We start from the raw sequence: 23,233 nt of genomic DNA, 5'->3' as shown, positions 1-23,233 counted from the left end.
CAGATCTCTCAAGGATGGCATTAAACAAAAAAGCATCAAAACAGGCTTTAGTAGGCCTATGTTTGTTTGTTCTGTAAAGATTTTTTAAATAATGTATATATATATATAAAAAACTGTGCAAACCCAAGTGTTTAGTTTGTCGAAAGAAAATGCTACATCTCCATTATTATATTATTGTATATTACATTATTTTTTAATATCATATAACAAAAAAAAACATGCTGCAGTTGTTTTCTCCACATACAACAACATACACAGTACACTTACATCTATTATGCAAATATGAACTTTTATTTGGGATTTTTTAATTGCCCTGCACTAAATATATAATACAATACATAATCTAATACAATATAATTAGCTCACCTTTTTTCAAATAGCTGCATGTTTTGAGGTATCACTCATATGGTGAAAGTGTTGCAAAAATCAATGTGCTAAAAATTATTTATAGGGAGAGGGGTTTATTAAAATCCCTAACTACGTATAAGAACTGTAGGAATACTGAAGCTTGCCTTAACAAACAGCCTACTAAAAATGCATAGGCTTGGAATTCCACAAGCATGATCGAGAAATGCTGCTTTATGATGTTTAAATTAAATAGGATAGTCCTTCTCTCAAAATAACGCATAATCCATTTAACAAAAGGGTAAGCGTGCTTTCTTGTGTGTTCCAGAACTCAAGGTGTAGGTGTAGGTGCATGTGCATGTCGTCAGTATGGAGACACTGTAAGCACTTGAGTACCCAGAAGGCAGTGATCCTGAACCATAACATTCCCTGGATTCCCCTGTCATTTTGCCATACATATGCAGAAAACAAGATTGTGCAATCGTGCATAGGTATTATGCAAATTCAAGTGGCAAAGGCTGCAATGCAGGTTAACATTCACTTTCTAAACTAAATATCCTGATTGTGAACAAGCCCTTTTATTTCAGAGAATTCTGCACTAATTAATACCCTCTCATTAAAACTTCTCCTCTTTTGTAATTCGTTGAGTTGACAATGTTGGGAAAGCGCCTACCTCAATGAGAACCCTGCACAAGGCCTCTTTTATTAGACTGCAGTAAATTGCTTGCTCGCCAGGGATGTGGAGCTATAGAGAACCGCAGGGAACTGATGATACAGACGTGCCATGGGGGTCTTGGGAATGTAGTTGCCAGGAGAGGGTATTTACGGTCTCCATCCTAAATGAGAAATACAACAAAACCTGAACGACTGAAATGTTTTTTTCCTACACTGTTTTATGACTTATTACCCCAGATGGAATCTGGGAACGTTTTTGCGTTTCTTTTAGCGAAACATGAACAGAATGTTTTTAATGCAACTGAATGTATCTTTGTGTATTTTTACGACTTTCGAGCCCCCTACAGTTACGTCAGTGTAATTGCATTCGCTGCTGCCGTAAAGCGTTCCGCCCTTATCGTAGGACGCTTTTAGAGGGAGTGTGGAAAAGAGACAGAATCCATTTAAAGTTGCTGTATTTACGTTTTTGTCGTAAAAATACCATAATATGTTTACAGATACTTTAATGCTAAGTTAGCGTACTTGTTTAGCTGGAAAAACAATGCTACAATCAGTTATTCTCCTAAATGTGCGTTCAGGGTCTTTGTTTTAGTCTGTGTAACCTACCCACCGCCAGTTTACTCAGCTGTATTGTGAAAACACGTCATATTTCATTTCATTCATGGTCATGTTTTCTCGTTCCTGTTGATGTCGTCAATCTGGCAACATGCACGTGCATCAAGTCTGAGGAGGCTCGTCAGAATTTGATTTACTACATTTAAAGATGAAAACATACAATCGCTTTAAACATTGTAAATAACGTAGACAAATATATTTAAATAAGTATTTAATAAACATTCAAAGGGTTAGGAGTTCTTATTGGACATATAGGAGATATTTTACACTAATCAAGTACTAGGTAACACCTGAAACCTTTGTGTATAATATAATATTAGTTTTCATGCATTATGCCTTGTTATGCTCCTTACGCATTGTACAATTATTATTCTTACATGCTTTTACAGCTGTGCATGAATTCAGTGGCAAATTTGCTTAACTTTCAGTAATGGTATCCATTTCCACAATACCCTTACTCATTTTCAAGGCAGTTGCAGTACACTAACAGTCAGAAAGGCAGAGCTGCCATCTAGTGGTCTGTAAATCGCTTGCATTATAACATTTTTCAGTTAAATTTGAAATAAAACTGTTCTGTTAAGAAGTAGCTCGAAGTTGCAGCCTCCATCTTAAAAAGAAAAAAAAAAAAAAACACTCACGAAACAAAGACACAAGGTCATGATACAGACATTAACATTTTATTGTGAGAAACATGAATATTATTAATTCCATCCAGAGCTTTTAATCAGTCTCCCATGATCCTCAATGGACTATCATCTGCTCTAATACAGAAAACACTCATCCTCACACTCAATATTAGATCACTTTTATACTTTGTAGCATGTTCAAGTTTAGTTTGTTTTCCCTGCCACATATTATGTGGACTTTAAGGCAGAGCTTCACAAAGAATTGTCTTTCGACCAATCACATCTCAGTCACAGGGATAAGACAAAAAAATGAGGAAGGTAAAAAAACAAAACAAAAAAAAACAATACATGATTGTCTGAAAATGGAGCAATATAATGGTAATGCAAGCCACCAGCACTACACCTCCAAAGTTTCATTCAATTTCTATTTACCTTAACTATTAAATATTATAATCTCCTGCTACCAAAGTGAGCTTTACACTTTAAACATCTACACTAACAGATTTGCAAAAAATCTTGTTAAATGTCAGCCTGTAAAACATTTTTAATGCTTTGGAGGGAGTTTTCACTGTTGAGAATCTGTATTTTCAGTAACAATTAAATGATTGGCAAAGATGAAAGCACATAAACATGTTTAAAGGGAACACTCGTAAATAGAGTCTGCATACAAATCATTGATAAGACATTTCATCAGAATTCACATCATTATCCTAACTGCTTTGATCCTAAAAACCCTGCACTTCAACCACTGTAACGCACTTACGTATCACAAATGTACTGTAAACACCAATTATACAAACCTTTTGATCATGTTTCTATACGCATTATATACCTTTGTGAAGTCAGAATGTTACCATAACTTCACTGCAAACAGTAGATCTCACACTAACTCACTTCTCTTGTGTTTACTCAGCTTTCAAATTAACACGTGGTTTGAAGAACCATCTAAACCTCCGATCCTCCAATGCAGTGCAGAAAAAAATAGCTGATTTCCATAATACACAGTTTTCTTGATTGTTTTTCACCTTAGCGTATTCAGTCTTTGGCCTTCACCCTTATATTTTATCATCTACACGATTCATGCCAACTTATCACCTTACTGCCTATGTTCACGCTTCCCCATTAAACCACTGTCAAGCTCTTGCCCTTTTCCTTTAAATGGTCATATGCATGCAATGAGATATGTGTGACATGTATGACTTTACCTTTCTTTATTGCAATACTGAAACCAAGAAAGAAGCCAATACATTTTTAAGAGGGTTGCAAAAGAAATGATCGTAAATACGAAGGTAGAAGTCGTTTATGTGCATCTTCTCTATTTCCGATTAAAACTTCAATACGTCTGTTCTAGTAGTCACCAACTCAAAATCTTTTTCACCATTCAAGCTGCCATTTAGTTCTCCAAGCTTTGTCGAGTTATTAAGGCCCAAAGAGCATTTCACTCCCATGTCTATTTGTGGTTACACCCTGCAGTGTTTTCTCTTGGGAGGTTCATTATTCACTACACAGACACAAAGGCCAACTAAACTCCAGCACTGTGCTTTACTGGTTATGTGATCTCTGGCATCGGCATCCAACTGGAACACATTTTATTGTTTCTGGACACATCTAAAGGCATTTGAATGCAATTTAAGATAAAGGTGTATGCGGTGTATATATGGTTTCCCTGCAGTCTTGGGTATTTCTCCTTGGTTGCTGGTGGCAGGGAAGAAAGGAAGGCTTTTGGCACTTTTCTCACAGTCTGGCATTTACTGACTGTGACATTATTACAGCATACAAAAAATTAAGGCAGCATGAAATGATCCCTGACAGACACCCATCTCAGGTTCTATGCAGTAGTTAATTGTGAAAAGAAATCTTTGTGCTTTTCTATTTGAGCAGCTTTGATGACATTGCTTGAGCGAAAAGTAAATGATCGTTTTTATTTTGGATTTATAATAATAACGGGGTGGATTTAAAGTATTGATGACTCACAGGCAACTATTGCTGTTGTCACATTTATGTCAAATACTGAACTCTTCCCATCCTTTTTCAATTTTTTGTTGCATGTAAGCAATTTTCCTTGACCTGCATAGTTCATAAACAACATAGTTCCATCATAATGTAAATTTTGTAATAATATCAGAACTTCTTGTTTCTGATTAAATATATAGTGTCATTATTTAACATTCTAAATGTCAGTTATTTGTTCAATGTAGGCGTTCTCCGGTCTCAAACAGGAATAAAACAAGACAATGTAAATAAGCAGCCTGGGCTACTTCATTCATTCATTCAAACTCATACAGGTTCTCTTGCTGTACTTACAAGGTTTTCCCAAACAAGTAACGCCTACAATTAGTAGCACAATCCAATGCGTAGTGCATTTAAAGACAGTCAAGCTCAAATGTTTTAGCAACTGATTTTTTCTTTCCAAGAGTCACATTTACCAATGGCAGCAGTCCAGATTTACATGGGCATGATACTAAAATATCTCTTGCTCACCATCTCCATAATTCTCTCAAATGTCATCACCATTAGCGTGGAAGAGTGTGAGAGAGAGAGATATGAGTGTATAAAATCTAGATCAATAACAATTTCTTTCCAATGCTCAGTAAATAGCCCATTTCTGGAATGACTAACACTCAGAAAACGCATAACCAAAGTGCCCTTTTCCTACAATAACAGTCCTAAAACATTCCCCTCCAAAAAAAAGTGAATAATAATAATAACTATTGGCCACAATGCCATCTAATCCACAAAAAAAGTAGTTAAAGCTTAAACCTCTACATCTAGAAAACCAGTCTGTTTTTTTCACACTGTCTTGTACACTTATCATATTACAGCTTGGAAGTGAATATCATATTTCTATAATTTAGGACAGAGAAAACTGACTTTATGGCATTGGTTGGACGGTAAAAAGAAAAACAATCAATGCTGGTCAATCCAGGATGACTGAAAAAAAAGAACCAGGCGATATTTATGAAGTAAACTTCCGAAGAGTGTCAGAAAGCTCTGTACTAGAACTATTACAGACTCCACATCATGCAATCACAGACAAACTGACTGGAAAACACAATGATACCAGGAACACTATACCTATCACAACTGGAAAAACCTTTATATAGCGTTATGATTGCAAAATCACTTGTCATTATTGTACAGATAGTAAAATCCATTCAAACAGTAGATATAACTGACTTAAACGTGTCTGTAGCAAGCATTTTAGCTTTAAGCCTTTCTGAAAAACATTTTTGAAGTCAATGAGTCTAACAACAGCATTATTTCTCAATGCACCAAGGCAGTCCATCTTAATAAAGACACAGATTAGATTATTTGCTCCTTAATTTTCACATATTTGTGCTATGAAGGTATGAGTTACGTTATTTCTCTAAGTCCACTTTAAATGTTTCGATGAGTTTTCAGACACATTTTTTACTAAAACTAATATTATCCTTTGGAATTCAAGTTCAAAATTCTAAAACTATTGTATAACGTTCAAGAGGTTTTGGATGAGAAAGATTGTGGCTTTTGTGTTAGACATGGAGCCTCATTCCAGTCAACCCTGAATAAGCAAAAAAAAGTCACTTAAGAATGATCTATAGCACAAGGCTACCCGCTCTGTCGTATTTGTGCTCTCTCTGCAGATTTCCATCTTCAGTTTAAATGCGGTTAAACAGCTTTCATGGTCAAGTTGAACATAAATGTTAACCACGCCACAGTGCATGCAGGCCAGTGTATTTTGCCAGTAGTTTATAAATATGTGCATAATTACTGGAAATACCAACATACCTTCACTAAAACAACAGAAAAAAAGAACGGAAGAAAACAGGCCACATAAACTACACATTTTTTTTTAGAATCGTAGACATTCAAAAAGCATGTAAACCTAGTCTCTGAAGTGATCTGTTGTTTAGAAGGCAGTGTAAACCAAAGCAGTGCATCAAACCCACTGCAAAAAAAAAAAAAAAAAGCATACATATTGAATGTCTGCAATCATCTATCACACGGTAAATATAATTGTCTTATTATAGTGTGACGATTTAGTAAAAAAAGGGAAGTTGGAAGCAGGCACTAAAACTTTTCTCCTTGTTCCACCCAAGTTAAATTGCATGTGTGCCTATATTCACAACAATGTTGATCTATGTGACACAAGTAAGTATTAAAGGTAGCACAATAGTATAATGCACAGATCAAGGGTTTGAAAGCAATCGCATGATTGTAATTTACATGTTTTGTATGCAGCCTTACTGCACAGTTTGGTATAAGTAACCTCTCTTATAGGCACTCAGTGGATAAAACGTAGTGACCACGAACTTGCCATCAAACGTTCGTCCTGTCAGCAGTCGCTGGGCTTCTTTGGAGTCTCCAGCATTTGCATACTCCACAAACACCTGCAAAGGTTATTTAAATAATAAACCTTCACGACTGAACAGTATCCAGCACAATACAACCTGAACCATTGCCTCTCTATTCACCAGGCGGTGGAATTGACTCCTGCTGCACTATTTTGCAGTTGCTGAATCAACAACATCATGGGAAAAACAATTTTTTTTGTGAGCTTGAAAACAGAAATAAATGTGAAAAAAAATGTGTAAAAAACATATACGTTTGTAGTTATGGTATGATAGTATGCAAGTACAGACAATCTTTATTTGAAATCTTTTTTTTCGTTTGTAAATATTATTTCTATTAAATTACAGCAATAATATAAATGTAATATTTTTCATTTAATTGTATTAATATTTTAATTTATATATAACTAAGCAGTGCATTAAATAAAAGTCAATAAATAAGTCTATTGCATCGTCTTGTACAAATAAAAGTGTAGTCTAATTAAAAAGAAATAAGCTCACAATACACTTCAATGTTTTTGAGCCATTTACGGTTGCTGGATAATAATATTTTTACATCAGTTTTATTGAGATAAAACATGTTTATATAATGAAAATGATAGGTTGAAAGAAAAATGACATTCACTATTCAAATTCCATTTTGCTCACCTGTCCCTTGCCGGGATTCTCTTTTGGGATCAATAAGGATACAACCGTGCCATACTTCTGACATTCTTCTTTCATATCTTCTATTATATCTAAGAAAACCAAAAAATAAATGTAATTTTGGAACCTACTAAATAAAGAAACCATAGTGAAAATACATTTATATCAGATAAAACAGACAAAGACTCACCTTCGTACTCATCCTCATTATACAGGTGGTTGTCATCTATCACGTTTAGTAGTCTCAAGACAGGTGTAGGCAAAAGAACCAAATCTTCAATATGAGGTGCTAAAACCCAAAGCATTCCCTCACTCACAAAGTTTTAACACCAAACACTGGGCAATGTAGCAATGTTTTAGATGCGGAGTCATACAAACCAAAGGGAATGCTGAAGAAAGGGTTGATTAATGCGGTCTCAGCTGTGCTTCTCAGTTTAGGGTCATTGTGAAGCATACTTGCAACGTAAAGACACACATTACTTATTTTAGTCACGTCTAAAGAACACACTAATACAATGCTTAGATACTTACCTTTTGATCAGATCCCTCAAATGAAAAACAGGGATAGCTGGGTAAACCACAGCATTGCTCGAAAAGATATGATCTACTATTGCAGAGCTGTTATCCTGTAGAGACACAACAACACAATGCTGTCTTAGCGAAGCTAAAGAGGTCAAAATAGCTCGAGGAACAGCAGACTACTAATTCAAGATTTAAATCTGACATGATTTAAGGCCATATAGAGTACTGCTTCACAGCTGACCTTCCATTCCTGAGACTTCACAGTTTCTTTTAGTTTGATTCCTGAGAACATCTCTAGAAGAATGATTCCCAGACTCCACAGGTCCACAGCGGTTGTGCAGCTAGAATCGCTCTCCAGACCTGCCTGGGCCAGTGAGTTCTGCAGCTCGGCTTCAGGAGCCCTGTATCCATCGGTCTGGATATACTTCACATCCTGTAAGAAACAGGAAAGAACACTTAGGCTCACTGCTAGACACCTAGATCTAAATACTGAGGCACATTAATACTACACTACCATTTAAAAGTTTGAGGTCAGCAGTATATTACGATGATTTAAATAATATTAACGACATAAAAAAAACAAAATCATTCAGCTATGAAAAACATTTGAATATTATTGTTCAACTATTTTTATCAAATTAATGAACACTTGGTGAACATTTGGAACACAAAAAAAATTATACAGACCCCAAATTTTTTGAACGGTAGTTTACGTGAATAAATTCAGACAGCAAATGAATAGGTGTCTCAGGCAAACCATATCAAACTCCTCACCTGGTGTCCCTCTTTAAAGCTAAGGCCGAAGTCAATGAGCTTAAAGCACTCGTCATCAGCGCTCCAGAGAATGTTGCGGGGCTTGAGGTCAGCATGTACGTAACCTTCTCTGTGCAGGAAGCTAAGGGCCTCCAAAACATCACGGGCACAGTGCTGAATCAACCACATGGAATGCCCCTGATTACTCACCCTGACCAGCAATTCTGACACACTCACATCCAAAAGCTCCAACAACAGGCAATGAGTGGCCACACCAAAAGAGTTGTGATTGGTGAACATCCCATACAGCGTCACTGGAAAATATCAACGTTACAACATATCTCAATGGCAAATTGCATAAGAAGAAAGTAAGAAAGTATATAAGATATAGCATATAGTAGTATATATATATATATATATATATATATATATAGTAGCTGTACTCATTCTATAGGTTACACCTCTCTATGAATGACTAGGTAAAATTTGATTCCAGTCATGATGTACAAGGGGTGCAAAAATGTTGCTTTTGTGTAATGGAGGGAAATCATGCTTACTATGGTGAAAGAAACATCAATTTAACAAAATTTGGCTTTTTTAACATGATTTTAATAATAATAATGGCATACAAAGCTGTTTAAATCAGTGGTCCCCAATATACTCACAGGCCAATAAACCCAACAATATAAGTATTATGTTGTACAATACTTTTGTTTTTAGCACTTCAACCTAGATTATACTAATATGACTAAAAAATGTACTCCTGGCTTAATTATGAGAACCACTGGTTTAATTGTGTATTTGTTAGCTTGTTCTTTTTGTCTGTGTGGTTTACCGATATTTTTATGTCCCTGAATCTTTTCCAGCACAGAGCTTTCCTTGAGGTACCCGTAATCTCCGCCCTGCGCGTCCACCTGGAACTCTTTGACTGCAGAGCTCGCCCGGCCTGAGTTCACCCGGTACACCGAGGCCGAGACGCCCTGTCCCAGACGAGCCTGCACGTTCCAGATCTTTCCGTAAATCTCAAATACAACTGGGTTTGTCTTCTGATCCACGGCGTCTGGTGTCACTGCCACGGTCGGTGTGCTGACATTTGGACCGGACATTTTTGCATTGGAGCCAGAACTACAAGCCATGAGTAATATCAATAATAATCGGAGTTAAATACTATTAGGTTTGTAGTGAGTAGTGTTTGCTCCATTAGTTGCCCTTTGCCGAAACTTTTTTTTTTTGCTAAACTGATCTTTGCATAGTGATTTTCTGCATGCCAAAGTTTACAGCTTACTACCAACTGCTAACGAACATGGATTCAAATGCCATATTTTAAAGCAAACGCCCAAATTGGTGCGAAGTGGGGCACCATAGTCGGATCTTAACGATCCGAAAAGCCTAGATGGCGCCTCAAAGACACAGCGGATCCATAAAACCCAGTTTTGGACCGAGTTGCCAAATTCCTGCCACTGTTTTGGTGGCCATGATACCGGAAATGACGACTTTGCTATTCAAAGTCGTGTTTTCTACGGTCAAGAAAATTAAGTTTAAATTGTGGAAAATGCTCCATGCCTACTCCATAATACCATATTAAATAAAATGAATGGAAATTAGCAAAGGTATATGTATGGTAAAAATATTATTCGTACATCTTGGCTTTTATTATATTTTTGGGAATCCACTATTTTAAATATTTTTTAATAAAAAAGCATTTAACCCCATTTACCTTAATTAAAATTCGGGTACATGGCTTGATATGATGCTATATGTGAAGTATTAAGTATGATATGAAACGTAATTTTAATCAGCAAATTCTAGATTTAAAATGCTCCATGTCTACTCCATTTTTATTACTCCATTAAATTAAATCAATGTTATTCATTAATTAATTCAAAAACAATTGATTAAATTTTAAATTTGTGTTGTTACATTTGGCTCTGCAACTGCGCAAATGAATGAAAACTTGAATACAAATGTATTTTTCAGTATTGTTCCGCCTTTAACCTAAACTCTGTTTCACTGTTGGCTACGACGATATGAGTGACAGCTCCCCTGTCTATTCGCAGACTGCATAGAGGCTGTTAGACCCGCCTCTAAGTCTGAAGGAGGTGGAGCTTTCTGTAAACTGGTTTGGCGTTTCCGCGTGTCCTGCCACGTCAGTCTCTGACGGATCTCGGAGGAGGATCTCAAGCAGTGAAGGCGGTGCTCTCAGGAGATGTAGCCGTGTCTTTAGTCCTGCTGAAGTGAGAGGGAAGTATTAAGTGGTCAGCAGCTATTCGAAAGGTAAGAATATTATGATGTTGTTAAATTTGCCTTGCGACATTATTTCGCATTGTTTGGTTCGGCAGAGAGCCGTAACGTTACTGTTGTCAACGACAGGGTGCAGGCGACAGTACCGCCACGCAACTCTAATCAAACACAGTTTTACCAGTCTATAGATTTGAGTTTGAGAGAAAATATGGGCTAGATGTGGGTAATTTTTTACGGGGTTCATATCTAAAGACGACGTGTTCCTTTTTATTAATGTCTGTGATAAATTTTGATATCTTGTCGTTAATAAACCAGGTGTTTTCATTCATTAATGTTGAACTTGTTATGTCTTGAATATGGGAAGTATCAGAATTGTATCAAACTTAATTACTGTCTCAAAGCTTTCAAATGACCAGAAATGGTCTATGTTATCTTCCAGCCAATCAAAAATGATACTAATCTTTGAGGAGAGGAAACACCTGACCTTAGACTTAGCCAACCTTGGGTTTATTCGACCTAGCACGTACACAGAGTAGTTATCAATTTATGGGTGGGATAAGAGAGGGATATCTGTTGGTGAGGTTCTTAGATAAACCGTGTCACTTGCTTCTGCCTCTGTTCCATCACTGACTGATCCAGATCTAAAGGAAAGACCATGGACACCAGAAAACTGTCTGAGAGACTCGCTGAAGCCAGACAGCCTCATGTTCTCCAATACTGGGACCAGCTAAGCCCCGAGGAACAAGCTGAAATGTTTGAGGATTTGGAGAGCCTGAACTTTATGGAGATCAATAAATTCTTTGAAACTGCCATGAAGGCGTCTGGGCAGAATTCACAGGAGAAGGTGGACACCAGAATGGAACCGGTGCCCCGAGAAGTTTTGGGAAGCGTAACACGCGATCGTGAATGTCTCAAAGAATGGGAAGAAGAGGGTGAGTTCAGATATTTTAATGTTTCACAGCAATCCTGTGTCCATCACACGCATTATTGAGCGTCAAGTGCCATCCCAAACTAGCCAAGGTGGAGTTTAGCTGGTCAGCCGCTTGGTTTCCTTGTCTGACCAAGCAGACAGGTAGAGGATTTTATATAAAAGGCTGTTTTAAAAAAACTTAAAAACTTAAAAAACTTATGTTTCATATAATATAACCCAAATGTGATAGTAATTCTTTTAAGTCTTTTTTGAGGAGAAAAAAATGTTGCTAAGAAATATTGCACAACAAAACATAACGACTGATGCAATGTCTTCTCCACCCAAATGGACCCCAGAGAACCATTCTTAGTCAAATCATGACTCCCAAGACAAAAGAAATCAACAGCCTAGGAGTTCTGCCCAAAGTCTGTCTAAAAAGGTACTCGGTTATTGAAATAACAATAGGTTTAAAATTCAAATAAACACTGTTTTGTCCCAGAACTCCATTTTTGGGTGAGGATGCTTCAAAATGGATTGAAAACATCTGGTTCTGGTTAGATTTGATGTAAGTGTTTGCAACAGTCATGTTGAGCTCATTCAGCATCACATCAGCTTTAATCATACCATTCTCAACAAGATTCTCAAAGAGTGCGTCAAAGAGTGTGTCATGTTTTGTTTGCTTTTTTTTTTTTTATTTAATAATTTTTTTTTACTAATTAATTTTTATATCGCATTAAAGTCGTATTTTACCATATTCAACGCTGTTTATGGGTGAAGTAACGTCAAACATGACAGTAATTTATGTTAGATAAACCATCCCCTATAAAGATAATCTGTTGTTATCTGCAAATAATTAGACACACATTGTTTGCTAAAGAATCCAGGTTTTATACCTACAATATCCATCTCTTTTCTTGCCAAAGTTGAGTTTCAGTTGTACATTAAGGAAGCATATTTCACTTTATGGGCTTGCTCAATGTAAGCAATGACCTATGTTTGTTTATTCCTTGGTTTGTATGACATAGTATTAACACCTGCCTGCCTGACCTATCCTCCTATCATTTCACACAGGCCTTCGCTGTATATCAGAGAACAAAGTGGCAGTTCTTCTATTGGCTGGAGGGCAAGGGACACGGCTGGGTGTATCATATCCAAAAGGCATGTATGACGTACGCCTCCCCTCTCACAAAACCCTCTTTCAGATCCAGGCGGAACGAATCAGAAGACTAGAACAGCTCGCTGAAAAACAGCACTCGAGGAAGTGCTGTATTCCATGGTAAGATGATCAAGAAGCACAAATCAAATGTGTTCTGTTACAATGCACTTACATTTGGAGCCGTAGGCAACCATTTCCAAATTCCCAAAGGAAGGAGTAGTCAATGATTGTTCAAATTACTTGGATTATCAGACTTGTTTTGATCTTAAGGAAGTTTCTCCCCTTACTGTAATGCAAGCGACCTTCCCGCTATGAATGTCATTAAATGGTTTAGTCAGTGTGAAATCAGGTTGACGTAACCAGCATGTCGTCCTGAGGAACTAGGACAGACCTCAAGAAAAAAAGATTTTATAGCCAAAGTCTGCCCAGCAGACCTATGATACGTGATGCCCTAATGATCACCTCAAATCATAGGGCATTATTTAAAGACTAATGTCTATGTTTGATATCTAGTCATATGAGCGTATAATTTAAAGAACACCACAATTTTACCATCATTTTTAGAAAACATTATTGCCAAAAAAAATGCATTGTTCAGCAAAAGTGACAATGAAAAGTTATTTGTAAAATTCTACTGCAAAGAAATGCAGTAATTTTTCTCAAACATATTAATTAGCAAAATTTTTAGTTTAATTTTCAGCTGTGATGTTATGAAATAATTGTTGAGGACTAAGTCCGCATATCGAAATGATTTCTGATCATGTGTCTTAAGACTGGAGTAATGACTGTTGTAAATTCAGATAACAAGAGTAAATTATATATATATATATATATATATATATATATATATATATATATTATATATATATATATATATATATATATATATATATATATATTTATTTGTATTTATTTATTTTTTTTCAAAAACAATAAATTACACTTTAAGCTAAGATTCTGTCAAGAGATTGGACTTGCAGTAACATGATCAATGTTTTGATTCAATCAGGTACATTATGACAAGTGGCAGAACAATGGACATGACCAAAACTTTCTTCATACAACAGAAATACTTCGGCCTGAAGGAAGAGAATGTGTTCTTCTTTCAGCAAGGCATGCTTCCCGCTGTAGACTTTAATGGGAAAATTATTCTAGAAGGAAAAGGCAAACTGTCCATGGCACCAGGTAAGGTTTTTAAGCAAGATTATCATCTCTAGTTGTATAGACAACTTTAAGCATCTTCACTCATTAGGTATGCATATAAATAATGCATGTTAGTGAGTGAAACATTGAAGCCTCCTCAAGTAATCTGAACCATAGACCATATTTTAATCAAAAACACTTTTCTAGAACCCATGAAAATATCCCAAACCCCAGGTTAATTAGACTTTACAGTTAGCCTGCAGCATGATAAAAAAGACTGAACGGATTCAGAATTATAAATACTCAAGTAAATATTCACAACTTGTATATTTTCTGTGAATCTTCTCATTCAGATGGAAATGGGGGCCTGTACAGAGCTCTTGGGACACAGAACATTGTGAAAGACATGGAGATGAGAGGAATCTCCTACATCCATGTCTACTGTGTAGACAACATTCTTGTGAAAGTGGCCGATCCTGCTTTCATTGGCTTCTGTACACTAAAAGGAGCTGATTGTGGTGCAAAGGTCAGTTCTTAACATACCAGCCCTGCCCTTGCAGGTATTTCCTCTTCTATGCATAATGCAAAAAGCTTTATGGAAATACATTTTGCATACGAATTTGTTCATTTAATCATTAAGCTTGTGCACCTTATCTAAACAACTTTTGTGTGTCTGTGTGTCTGTATTTATGTTTGATTCCCTGGCTCAACTATTTTCTAGTGTTTTATTGTGGAATTCAGAAGTTCATTGACACACATTTAAAACAAATCCTGTTTTGTTAGTCCACCAGATGGAGCAGCTGCTCCGGAAAAAAACTAAACAAAGTAGATACAAGATGATAATCCATAATTGTGCACTGATATGTAAATGTAAACATTTCGATATTAAAATACAATGAAACCATGGCAACCATTTACCTTAAAAGTCCATAGATATCATTATTTAATACTGCTTTTACTAATAAAGTGAATACCATTTTTTATTCTGGGTGTTGTGAGGTAACATTCCACAGATACCCCATTCAAACATGTTTAAATTAGATGACATTTTATTTAGCAAGCACACATTACATTGATTAGAAGTGACCGTGATAACGTAATGCAGCTCGTTTGAACTTTCTTTTCATCTGGGGCAACAAAAAAATCAGATTCCACAAAAATTCAGATTTTAACGTTGATGATAATAATAAAGAATGTTTCCTGGGCACCAAATCACCGGAGACTGAAGTGACTGATGAAAATCAAAGATTTTTCTTTTGCAGGAATAATTTACTTTTTTTAAATAAAATAGTTGAAGATTGTAATATTATATTGTAAATTATGACTTTTTTAATGTATTTTCGATTTAAATACATCTCTCTTTTTGTTTTTTCTCGATAACTCTTAAAATTGTTTAATGAAGTTTACTTTCAAACTGTTTTGATGGGACCCTGTGCTTAGCCACGCATCCTTCAGTAATTAATTGTGGTGTAAATTCAGGTAACTTGTTCACATGTGCTTTTGCAATCTGCGTACACAAGAAGGGAAAAATACTTTTACAAGGAAAAGTGGTTATTCTGGACATTTTAAATGGTCTCCAGTCAAGAGCTAAATTGCCTTTTAAAACTCTTATATAACCAGCCTGGTGATGCAGGATACCAATTAATTTAGCCATTATTCTCAGTGTAGCCTCGGTTTATGACGTATTATAGTGGTTATTATGATGCTGTGGAAACCAAATTACTAGGCTGAACTGCTTGCATGCATTCCTGTTTGTTTTATGGAATGAAGATGCTTTTAATAATAAAAATGCTAAATATGTATCTGTGACAATTGTGAAATGATGCACAGTGGGTGTGTTTCTTTGGAACCATTTACGCAAGAGTGAAACTCGACATGTTTTTCTTGTGTGACCGGTTAATGATGTAATGACAATAGTATTTCTCAAAATCTGGAATTGCTCGTTTTACGTCTAGATAAATATTTCTTTAGACTTATCTAATTTTTCATAGAAGTATTTTTATTTTAAGTAAGAGCTTGGTTTTCTAGTTCACAAGGTGAACAAAAAGCGTCCTTTGAGTCTCAAACTGCATCATAAGTGTGATTCATGAAAGTGTTTGCATGTGACATTTGGTTCAGACATAAATACTCAACAGCTGGTCTTGAATACTGAGCTCTCTGAAGCTGCTAGCAATTAAACAGTTCCTGCGTGACAGGGGGACGATGGTAAGAATATTTGGACCCACCCACCCCTCATAATTTCTGAAGCATGCACTTAAAGTGGCTTCAGCTCGATGCTTCCCCTCAATGCTAACCCGTCATCATCTGAGAAGTTTGTAATTTGTTACTCAGATGAATGGAAAGGGTTTTCTGCTTTTGCCTCTGCTGTAATTTAGCACAGACCTCAGGCAAACACGGCACACTGGAGTGTGTGGCTCATTCAAACACTGCAGCTCGTCTAGTACTTTTAGTAAAATTACACTTTATATATTGATAGATTTGTCTTTTCAACTTAAATTCCTTTTAATGTTAAAAAAGACTTTTTTAACAAATGGTTTTATTCTTGGGCTTAGTACTTTACGTACTTGAGAACTGTTATCAGTTGACACGTAATACAATTTTTATGACAACTGATAACTCGGCACAAACTAAATCAAATTAAATCATTAACAAGAGTTTACAAGGTTTGTTACAGTAAATCATTTTTTTTCCCCCAGCTATTGTGTAATCCAAACTGCTTTAACTACCATCATATATAGTTAGAATTCTTTTTTTTAAGTTTAGACTGTATTCTTATTACAACCATAAACAATAACTGTCTATAAAAGTAAATTACAATATGAATTTAAACGTCAAACATCAAAACTAGCTTTCAAAAGTTTGTGAAAAAGTATAAAAAAAAAAAAAAAAAAAAAATTACATTTGCAAAGGCTGATATAAATATATTATAAATTCATAAAAAAACACTAACATTGTGAAATATTATAAAAAAAAAATTTTTAAATAAGTTTTAAAATGTACTTTCATTCCTGTGATGGCAAAGCTGTATTTTTCAGTGCTTAATATACCATATCTAATATACTCATTTGGTATTTGACATTTCTCACAGCTCAAAATGGTTGTGCTGCCTCATATTTTTGTGAAAACTGTGATTTGTTTTGTTTTTTTTTCCTCCATGATTATTGTACATTTAGATTAGCTACATTTGGGTTATATTTAACGGTAATGTAATTATGGTGGTTATTAACCGATATCAGGATTTTACAGTGAGCACTGGATTGTCTAAATAGAAGTTAATCTGTAGGTTATGAATGGTTTTGAATGCAATAATACTGGAAAAAATGCATTAATGTTGTGCTGTTTCCAAACATTGATCTGCTGTTTCTGATTGACAGGTTGTGGAGAAGACCAATCCGACAGAGGCAGTGGGCGTGGTCTGTAAGGTGGATGGGCGTTATCAAGTAGTGGAATACAGCGAGATTACCTTGGCAACAGCAGAGAAACGAAGCGCTGATGGACGCCTTATGTTTAATGCCGGCAACATAGCTAATCACTTCTTCACCCTCACATTCCTCAAAGAGATTGTGAGGTTGGTCAATATCCATGCTTTGTATGAGTCAGCTGTTAATGTCACAGTAGTTTTCAATTAATATTTCACATTTATTTTTGGCAAAATATGTAGGTTAATTTTAGATCTACTCACAGCTTTAAGACCTGTTTAATGATATTTTGTCGCTAGGCAATGATCTCCGTAACATATTAAACAGTACAGCTATTTCTATGAGCTATTTCCAATGAGGTTTGCCATCTTGTAAATACTAGACAGGATGGAGCTGACTTTAATGTGCACTGAGAATGAGGTAAAGTCAGAAGAGGAACATCTGCAGTTTTTGAGTGTCTGGTATTTTAAACACAGATGACTTTGCCAGACGTGTTCTCTTATTGTCATTTTTATGAAATTTTAACTGAAAGAACATGCTTCACTTTTCTTTCTGTTACTGTCTGCCTGTCCATCGCTCTGTCTTTATACCTCTATATCTTAATTTTAGGACTCATGAGCCACAGTTGCAACACCATGTGGCACAGAAGAAAATCCCCTACGTGAACACACAAGGACAGCTAATCAAACCTGACAAACCCAATGGGATTAAGATGGAAAAATTTGTCTTCGACATATTTCAGTTTGCCAAGTTAGTGTCCGGACTTTTCCCCCATTCCTGTTTTTAGTATGTGTGCTATTGGCAGGAATGGTCCTCTTTTACACCTGTATCATAAGTGTTTTAGGTATTTTGCAGGTTTTTACACACAGTGTGTAGACAGTGCAGTGTACTCGTGTCATTATGAAATAACTTTAGAAACATGAAAAAAAGCTTTTAAATGACACCTCTGCTCTGTCATACGGTTCTTTGAGACGTTAATTCTTAGGCTTAAAACAAAGGCCTAAAAAGCCTCCAAACTGTCTTAAAGACTATAATTAAGGCTAATCATATACAAAACAAGAACATTATTTCTAACATCTTTTCTGTATGCTAAATCATTTAAAATGAGAATGAGTGAACTGACTTAAATGGATAGTTTAACTGGCAGTTCTGTCATTAATTACTCTTTTATTGTTATTTTTAATGAAATCTGACAGCTTTCTAACCCTTTTCTATTTTTTTTCTAAATAAATAAAATATCTAAATAAAATATTTTTTTTGTTGTAAAGTTTGCTTCAGGCTTGTTCAGTTAGTTAAAACTTACCGAAACATGTTTGTGTGTGGCAGAACATTTGTGGTATATGAAGTTCTGAGAGAAGACGAGTTTTCTCCGTTGAAAAATGCAGACAGTCAAGATGGGAAGGACAACCCCACTACAGCCCGTCAGGCCCTCATGTCCCTGCATCACCGCTGGATCTTAAATGCAGGAGGACATTTCGTTGATGAGAATGGAACCCCTATACCTGCTATACCCAGGTGACGCATGCACACAGAAATTAAAATTCTGTCATTATTTACTAACCCTGGTGCTTACCGAATTTTCATTTCCAGCTAGTATATCTCTTTAAACCCATATTTCCTTCCCACCTGTGTTCAGCTTCACTCCCCTTTATCTGCAGCTATAGTTTAATCACGCTATATTTCCTGTGTAACATTTCTAGACATGGACCAGCAGGGACAGTCACACCTGAAGTCAGCCAGAAGTAACTATTCTCACTGTCGTACGTAGTGCATGGTGATGGGGCTTCGCTCTTAGTAGATTCCGTGTAGCTGTTAGAGCGCAGTGGGAGAAGGTGTCCAATCCCTGATGACCGTGGTAAAGGTTGGCGTCTTTAAACTGGCTCTGACCCAAACAGCAGCTACTAACGAGCAGAATAATATGCATGCTGGGAAATGGGCATCAGGCATGCTGAATGGAACGAGGCTGCTCGTCATTATAACACATAATCTGCTTTAGGTGCTTACCAAGTTTTCCACAACTGCAAAATGGCAGCTTTCTATTATGAATATTTAAATGTATTCAAAATGTTTGCATTGTGCATATAGTAATTGTGGTGATCTAATGGGTCAATCATTTGGAGTGGAATTCATTTATTGTGATTACTGAAGCAAAAATTGTTTTAATCATATTTGACATGATTAATCCTTAATCTGGCAGTGCTATACATATAAAAATCTATACGTCTTTTTGGTGCCTCAGCCTGAAGGATGGAACAGACCTGCCAATCAAATGTGAGATCTCTCCTCTTGTGTCTTATGGTGGTGAGGTAAGTGTCACAAAGGCCTATTTTATTTTTAATATCAATCCCAGAGTATTTTAATCTGACATGTGACCCTCAAGTAGTATGGTTATACTTGTAGCAATAGCCAAAAATACATTGTATGGGATTTGATTTTCCTTTTATGTCAAAAATCATTAGTATATTTAAGTGAAGATCATGTACCATGAAGATGTTTTGTAACTTAATTTTTATTAGTAATATGTATTGCTAAGGACTCTCAGTATTATTTTTTTTGGCACCCTCAGATTCCAGATTTTCAAATAATTGTATCTCAGCCAGATATTCTCCTAACAAACTAACAAGCTTATTTATTCAGCTTTCAAAAAATTGACCCTTATGACTGGTTTTGTGGTCCAGGGTCACATATAATGTTTAGGTGCAAGGAGAAAAGAAAACATTTTAAGCCTCATACTCTACTTGCTAGTTCCTATTTCAAAAAATTAATAGCCTGTCTTGTTTCCAAGGGGTTGGAGCATCTTGTGAATGGAAAAGCTTTCCAGCCCACTCTGGTCATCGATGAGAACGGCGTCCGCGAGCTTGTGAAGAACGGCCTGTAAAACCTCAAACCAGCTGCTGCATTTGAAACCAAAATGAAGGCTTTTATCTCTTCATCTTCATCTCACTTCCTGCCAGGGTGGAGGAAACCATGAAATTCTTGTGCAATAAAATGAACGAAGGGTGCCAGAAGGCTAATCACAATCGAATAATTTTAGAATCCAGCTATTTATTTTGCGAAGACTTATTTTTATATTAATGTGCAGTGCTTTTTTTCTAGAATTGGAACTTGTGTTCAGTCATTTAATTTATATATAGATGTATCAAATGATACGCTGCATGAATGGTCACTGCTAAGATTTTAGGCATTTCCTGTTCAACCTGTTTCGCTCTTTGAAAATGTACATACATGTAAAACAAAGTTTGGTCTTCTCTATGGATGTCTGTTTTTAACAGGTATGCTTTCGACGATAAAAAGTGAGTGGGAATGTGACACTGCATCAGACTTTCCAGCACAGGGTTTATGGGAGAAGTTCTGATTGGTTGGAATCGGTTGCTGCCACTGACGGTGCTTCAGAAAATGTGTACTTTGAGACACCATCTCACTTTTTACAGTCTAGCTGTCCCACTCCTTCAAATAGCCTTTGTCTGCACCGTTTATGTTTGTTTGGGCACATCCATGTATAAACTAATTTATCATGATGAACGACTCCTTGTTTGTTTACCTTCATTTCTGTATACTTTTCTCAGTTACCATTTATAGGGACGCCTTGATTTACATTTGCACAAGATGCATGGAAATTGGAAAATTACATTACATTTAATTTGACATTTGAGAAAATTGCTGCAATTTTCGCATTCACATTAAAGCAGAGACAAATGCTTCCTGGTTTCAAGCATGTGATTACTATAAACAGACATATTTCTAAATCTTTTTTTAAGCTTGGTATTTTTTGTCTTCCTTTTTGGATACGGTGAAAACACTTTCTCGGAATTCTTGGACTTGTGTTGCCTTCAGCTGGCAATGAAAGTATCAGTTCCTGCCACTTAATTTGGTTCTCCAGGAATTCTGAAATGATTTCATTGTACCCAAATACAAAAAAAAAAAAAAAAAGCTAAACATTTTTTTTTTTTTTAATGCATCTGTTTACACTAATCACATAAATGAATCTGGACAATGTTTGCATCATTGCTATAATGAGAAAATATTAAATATATACTTTGACCTACTGAAGGTCCATCAATCTCAATCCCAGAATAAACAAAGCTCATCAATTAGAGGATAATTTTTTGGAAAATTAATGTGCAGTGTTGAAGTCATGAGGATATATTTAATTGAAAACATGAAAGATTTTAAAACATTGCCTGCATAATTTTTAATTGTTCACAATCAGATGCAGACAATCCAGTCTGTCTCTTTGTGTGCTGCCACTTTTCTGTACTTCAGGAAGATACTTTAACTCAGGCAGATGGTTAGTGCAAATAATGCAGTGTTTGTGGTTTTGGATAATGACAACTCAGGGGCCATCATTTGGGTTTTTAATTTGGGAAACTTTTGATTTTTAGTGGTAATCAAATTAGGCAGTGTACAGATTTCTTCAGATGAATGGAGAAGTTTGAATTTTATTGAATTTGTTCCCCTATAACAATAGTTCTGTATCAGTTTTCCATCTATAAATTATAATTGAATATCCTGTCTCTAGTCAGAGCTAATGGTGAAAAAAGTTGGGACTGCTTTTCTCATTATCTTGCAGAATGATTTTCCTCTATAGAGACGGAGGAGGGATTTAAAGGGGAAAGCAAACTAAATTCACAGAAGTCACTGAGAATTATCTAGCAATCACTTAAATAATCTTTAAAAAAAAAAAAAAAAAAAAAAAAAAAACGTAATGGGTATTTTATTTACACTGTATATAGATTAACAGTTCCAGAGTTATCTTTCACATACCCTATTCATAGTTATCCAAGAATTAATTAACACATTTCATAAGGATACAAGACAATAAATGCAAAGAAACGTACATATGGAAAAGAAAATTCGCCTAGAGCTAATTTTAAACAACTACCAGTAATGAGAGCCGACATAAGGCAAAGGAAAATAGCTGATTATGTGCACATAAAATATTTAGAACATTCTGAAAGACGTTATAAACTTAATACTTGCTGTCCTGAATTTTGCTTTTGCTAAATGATGTTGGACTTTAAAAAAAAAAAAAAGAAAGAATATTCAAGAAAATCTTCTGATTGGCCACAGGAGTCTGACTTAATTGAAACCTTCTGTATGGCACGAAGAATTCTGGGACTTTGGCATTTTCCCAAGAATCCTCAGAATGTTAGTTTTTTAGTCTCTCTCTCTCTCTCTCTCTCTCTCTCTCTCTCTCTCCCCTCCCTCCCTCCCGCTCTCTCTCCCTCTCTCTCTCTCTCTCTCTCTCTCTCTCTCTCTCTCTCTCTCTCTCTCTCTCTCTCTCTCTCTCTCTCTCCCCTCTCCCTCTCTCTCTCTCTCTCTCCTCTCTCTCTCTCTCTCTCTCTCTCTCTCTCTCTCTCTCTCTCTCTCTCTCTCTCTCTTTTTCCCCCTCATCCAGCGGTGTCTTACATCAGCTTACTGTGCCTGAATGTCTGAAAGAGAGATTCGGAGAGAAAGAAAAAGCCTTGTTTTTATCTTCCCGATTATAAACACGTTACTTGGAACTAAGAAATCATTGGACAAATGGTTTGAAAACAGCAACCCAAGCAGTAAGTTTGCATACCGTCTCTTTTCTTTGTTTTCTTTTATTTTATTGAAGGAAGTTCGACACTTTCCTTTGTCTGGTTCAAGAGAATATGTATATAACTTTCTGTAATGGTGTTAGGATGACAGAATGCGTATTAATGCTGTTCCGTTGCCTTTTTCTTCATACTTGCGGACAGCCAGGCTGTTTGCATGGCAGACTAAAATAGCGGATAACAGAGCGACTTGATCCAGACAACTTTTGCAATCCAGCTGTTCTGTATTGACTTTTTTTTAACAAGGCAGTCATCGTATGTTCTAGCTTGTTA

At 36.0% G+C, this 23,233-nt stretch overlaps 3 protein-coding genes across 9 annotated transcripts in view; 2 read left to right on the top strand and 1 right to left on the bottom strand.

The window, feature by feature from the left end:
- Nucleotides 1-2,290: 2,290 nt before the first annotated feature.
- uhmk1 (U2AF homology motif (UHM) kinase 1) lies at nt 2,291-10,009 on the bottom strand. 2 transcript variants are annotated; one of them, XM_043242041.1, is made up of 8 exons: nt 9,348-10,009; nt 8,534-8,826; nt 8,001-8,192; nt 7,769-7,863; nt 7,616-7,692; nt 7,428-7,526; nt 7,241-7,329; nt 2,291-6,631 (listed from the first exon to the last, which is right to left on the bottom strand). In XM_043242041.1, the coding sequence occupies exons 1-8, from the start codon at nt 9,646-9,648 to the stop codon at nt 6,485-6,487; spliced, it is 1,293 nt and encodes a 430-aa protein (XP_043097976.1). In that variant the 5' UTR covers nt 9,649-10,009; the 3' UTR covers nt 2,291-6,484. The 2 variants fall into 2 exon arrangements, with proteins under 2 accessions (XP_043097976.1, XP_043097977.1); XM_043242042.1 differs by having other exon boundaries at nt 8,723-8,826.
- A 621-nt stretch (nt 10,010-10,630) lies between these two features.
- uap1 (UDP-N-acetylglucosamine pyrophosphorylase 1) lies at nt 10,631-20,899 on the top strand. Of its 3 annotated transcripts, none has more exons than XM_043242410.1 (11): nt 10,631-10,786; nt 11,393-11,685; nt 12,735-12,939; nt 13,829-14,004; nt 14,316-14,488; nt 17,337-17,530; nt 17,991-18,131; nt 18,708-18,896; nt 19,082-19,123; nt 19,621-19,687; nt 20,167-20,899. In XM_043242410.1, the coding sequence occupies exons 2-11, from the start codon at nt 11,409-11,411 to the stop codon at nt 20,257-20,259; spliced, it is 1,557 nt and encodes a 518-aa protein (XP_043098345.1). In that variant the 5' UTR covers nt 10,631-10,786; nt 11,393-11,408; the 3' UTR covers nt 20,260-20,899. The 3 variants fall into 3 exon arrangements, with proteins under 3 accessions (XP_043098345.1, XP_043098344.1, XP_043098346.1); XM_043242409.1 differs by having other exon boundaries at nt 19,612-19,687; XM_043242411.1 differs by lacking the exon at nt 19,082-19,123.
- A 1,849-nt stretch (nt 20,900-22,748) lies between these two features.
- ddr2a (discoidin domain receptor tyrosine kinase 2a) overlaps nt 22,749-23,233 on the top strand; it is a 29,044-nt gene continuing 28,559 nt past the window's right edge. For all 4 annotated transcript variants that reach the window (XM_043242696.1, XM_043242694.1, XM_043242695.1 and 1 more), the window contains exon 1: nt 22,749-22,930. In XM_043242696.1, the coding sequence (XP_043098631.1) occupies nt 22,810-22,930 (121 nt within the window). In that variant the 5' untranslated portion in view covers nt 22,749-22,809. The remainder of the gene's footprint in view (nt 22,931-23,233) is intronic.

This window comes from Puntigrus tetrazona, chromosome 6 (assembly GCF_018831695.1).
Source record: "Puntigrus tetrazona isolate hp1 chromosome 6, ASM1883169v1, whole genome shotgun sequence".
Taxonomy (NCBI): Eukaryota; Metazoa; Chordata; class Actinopteri; order Cypriniformes; family Cyprinidae; genus Puntigrus; species Puntigrus tetrazona.
Note: the sequence above shows the minus strand (reverse complement) of the source record. Positions and strands in the feature narration are given on the sequence as shown.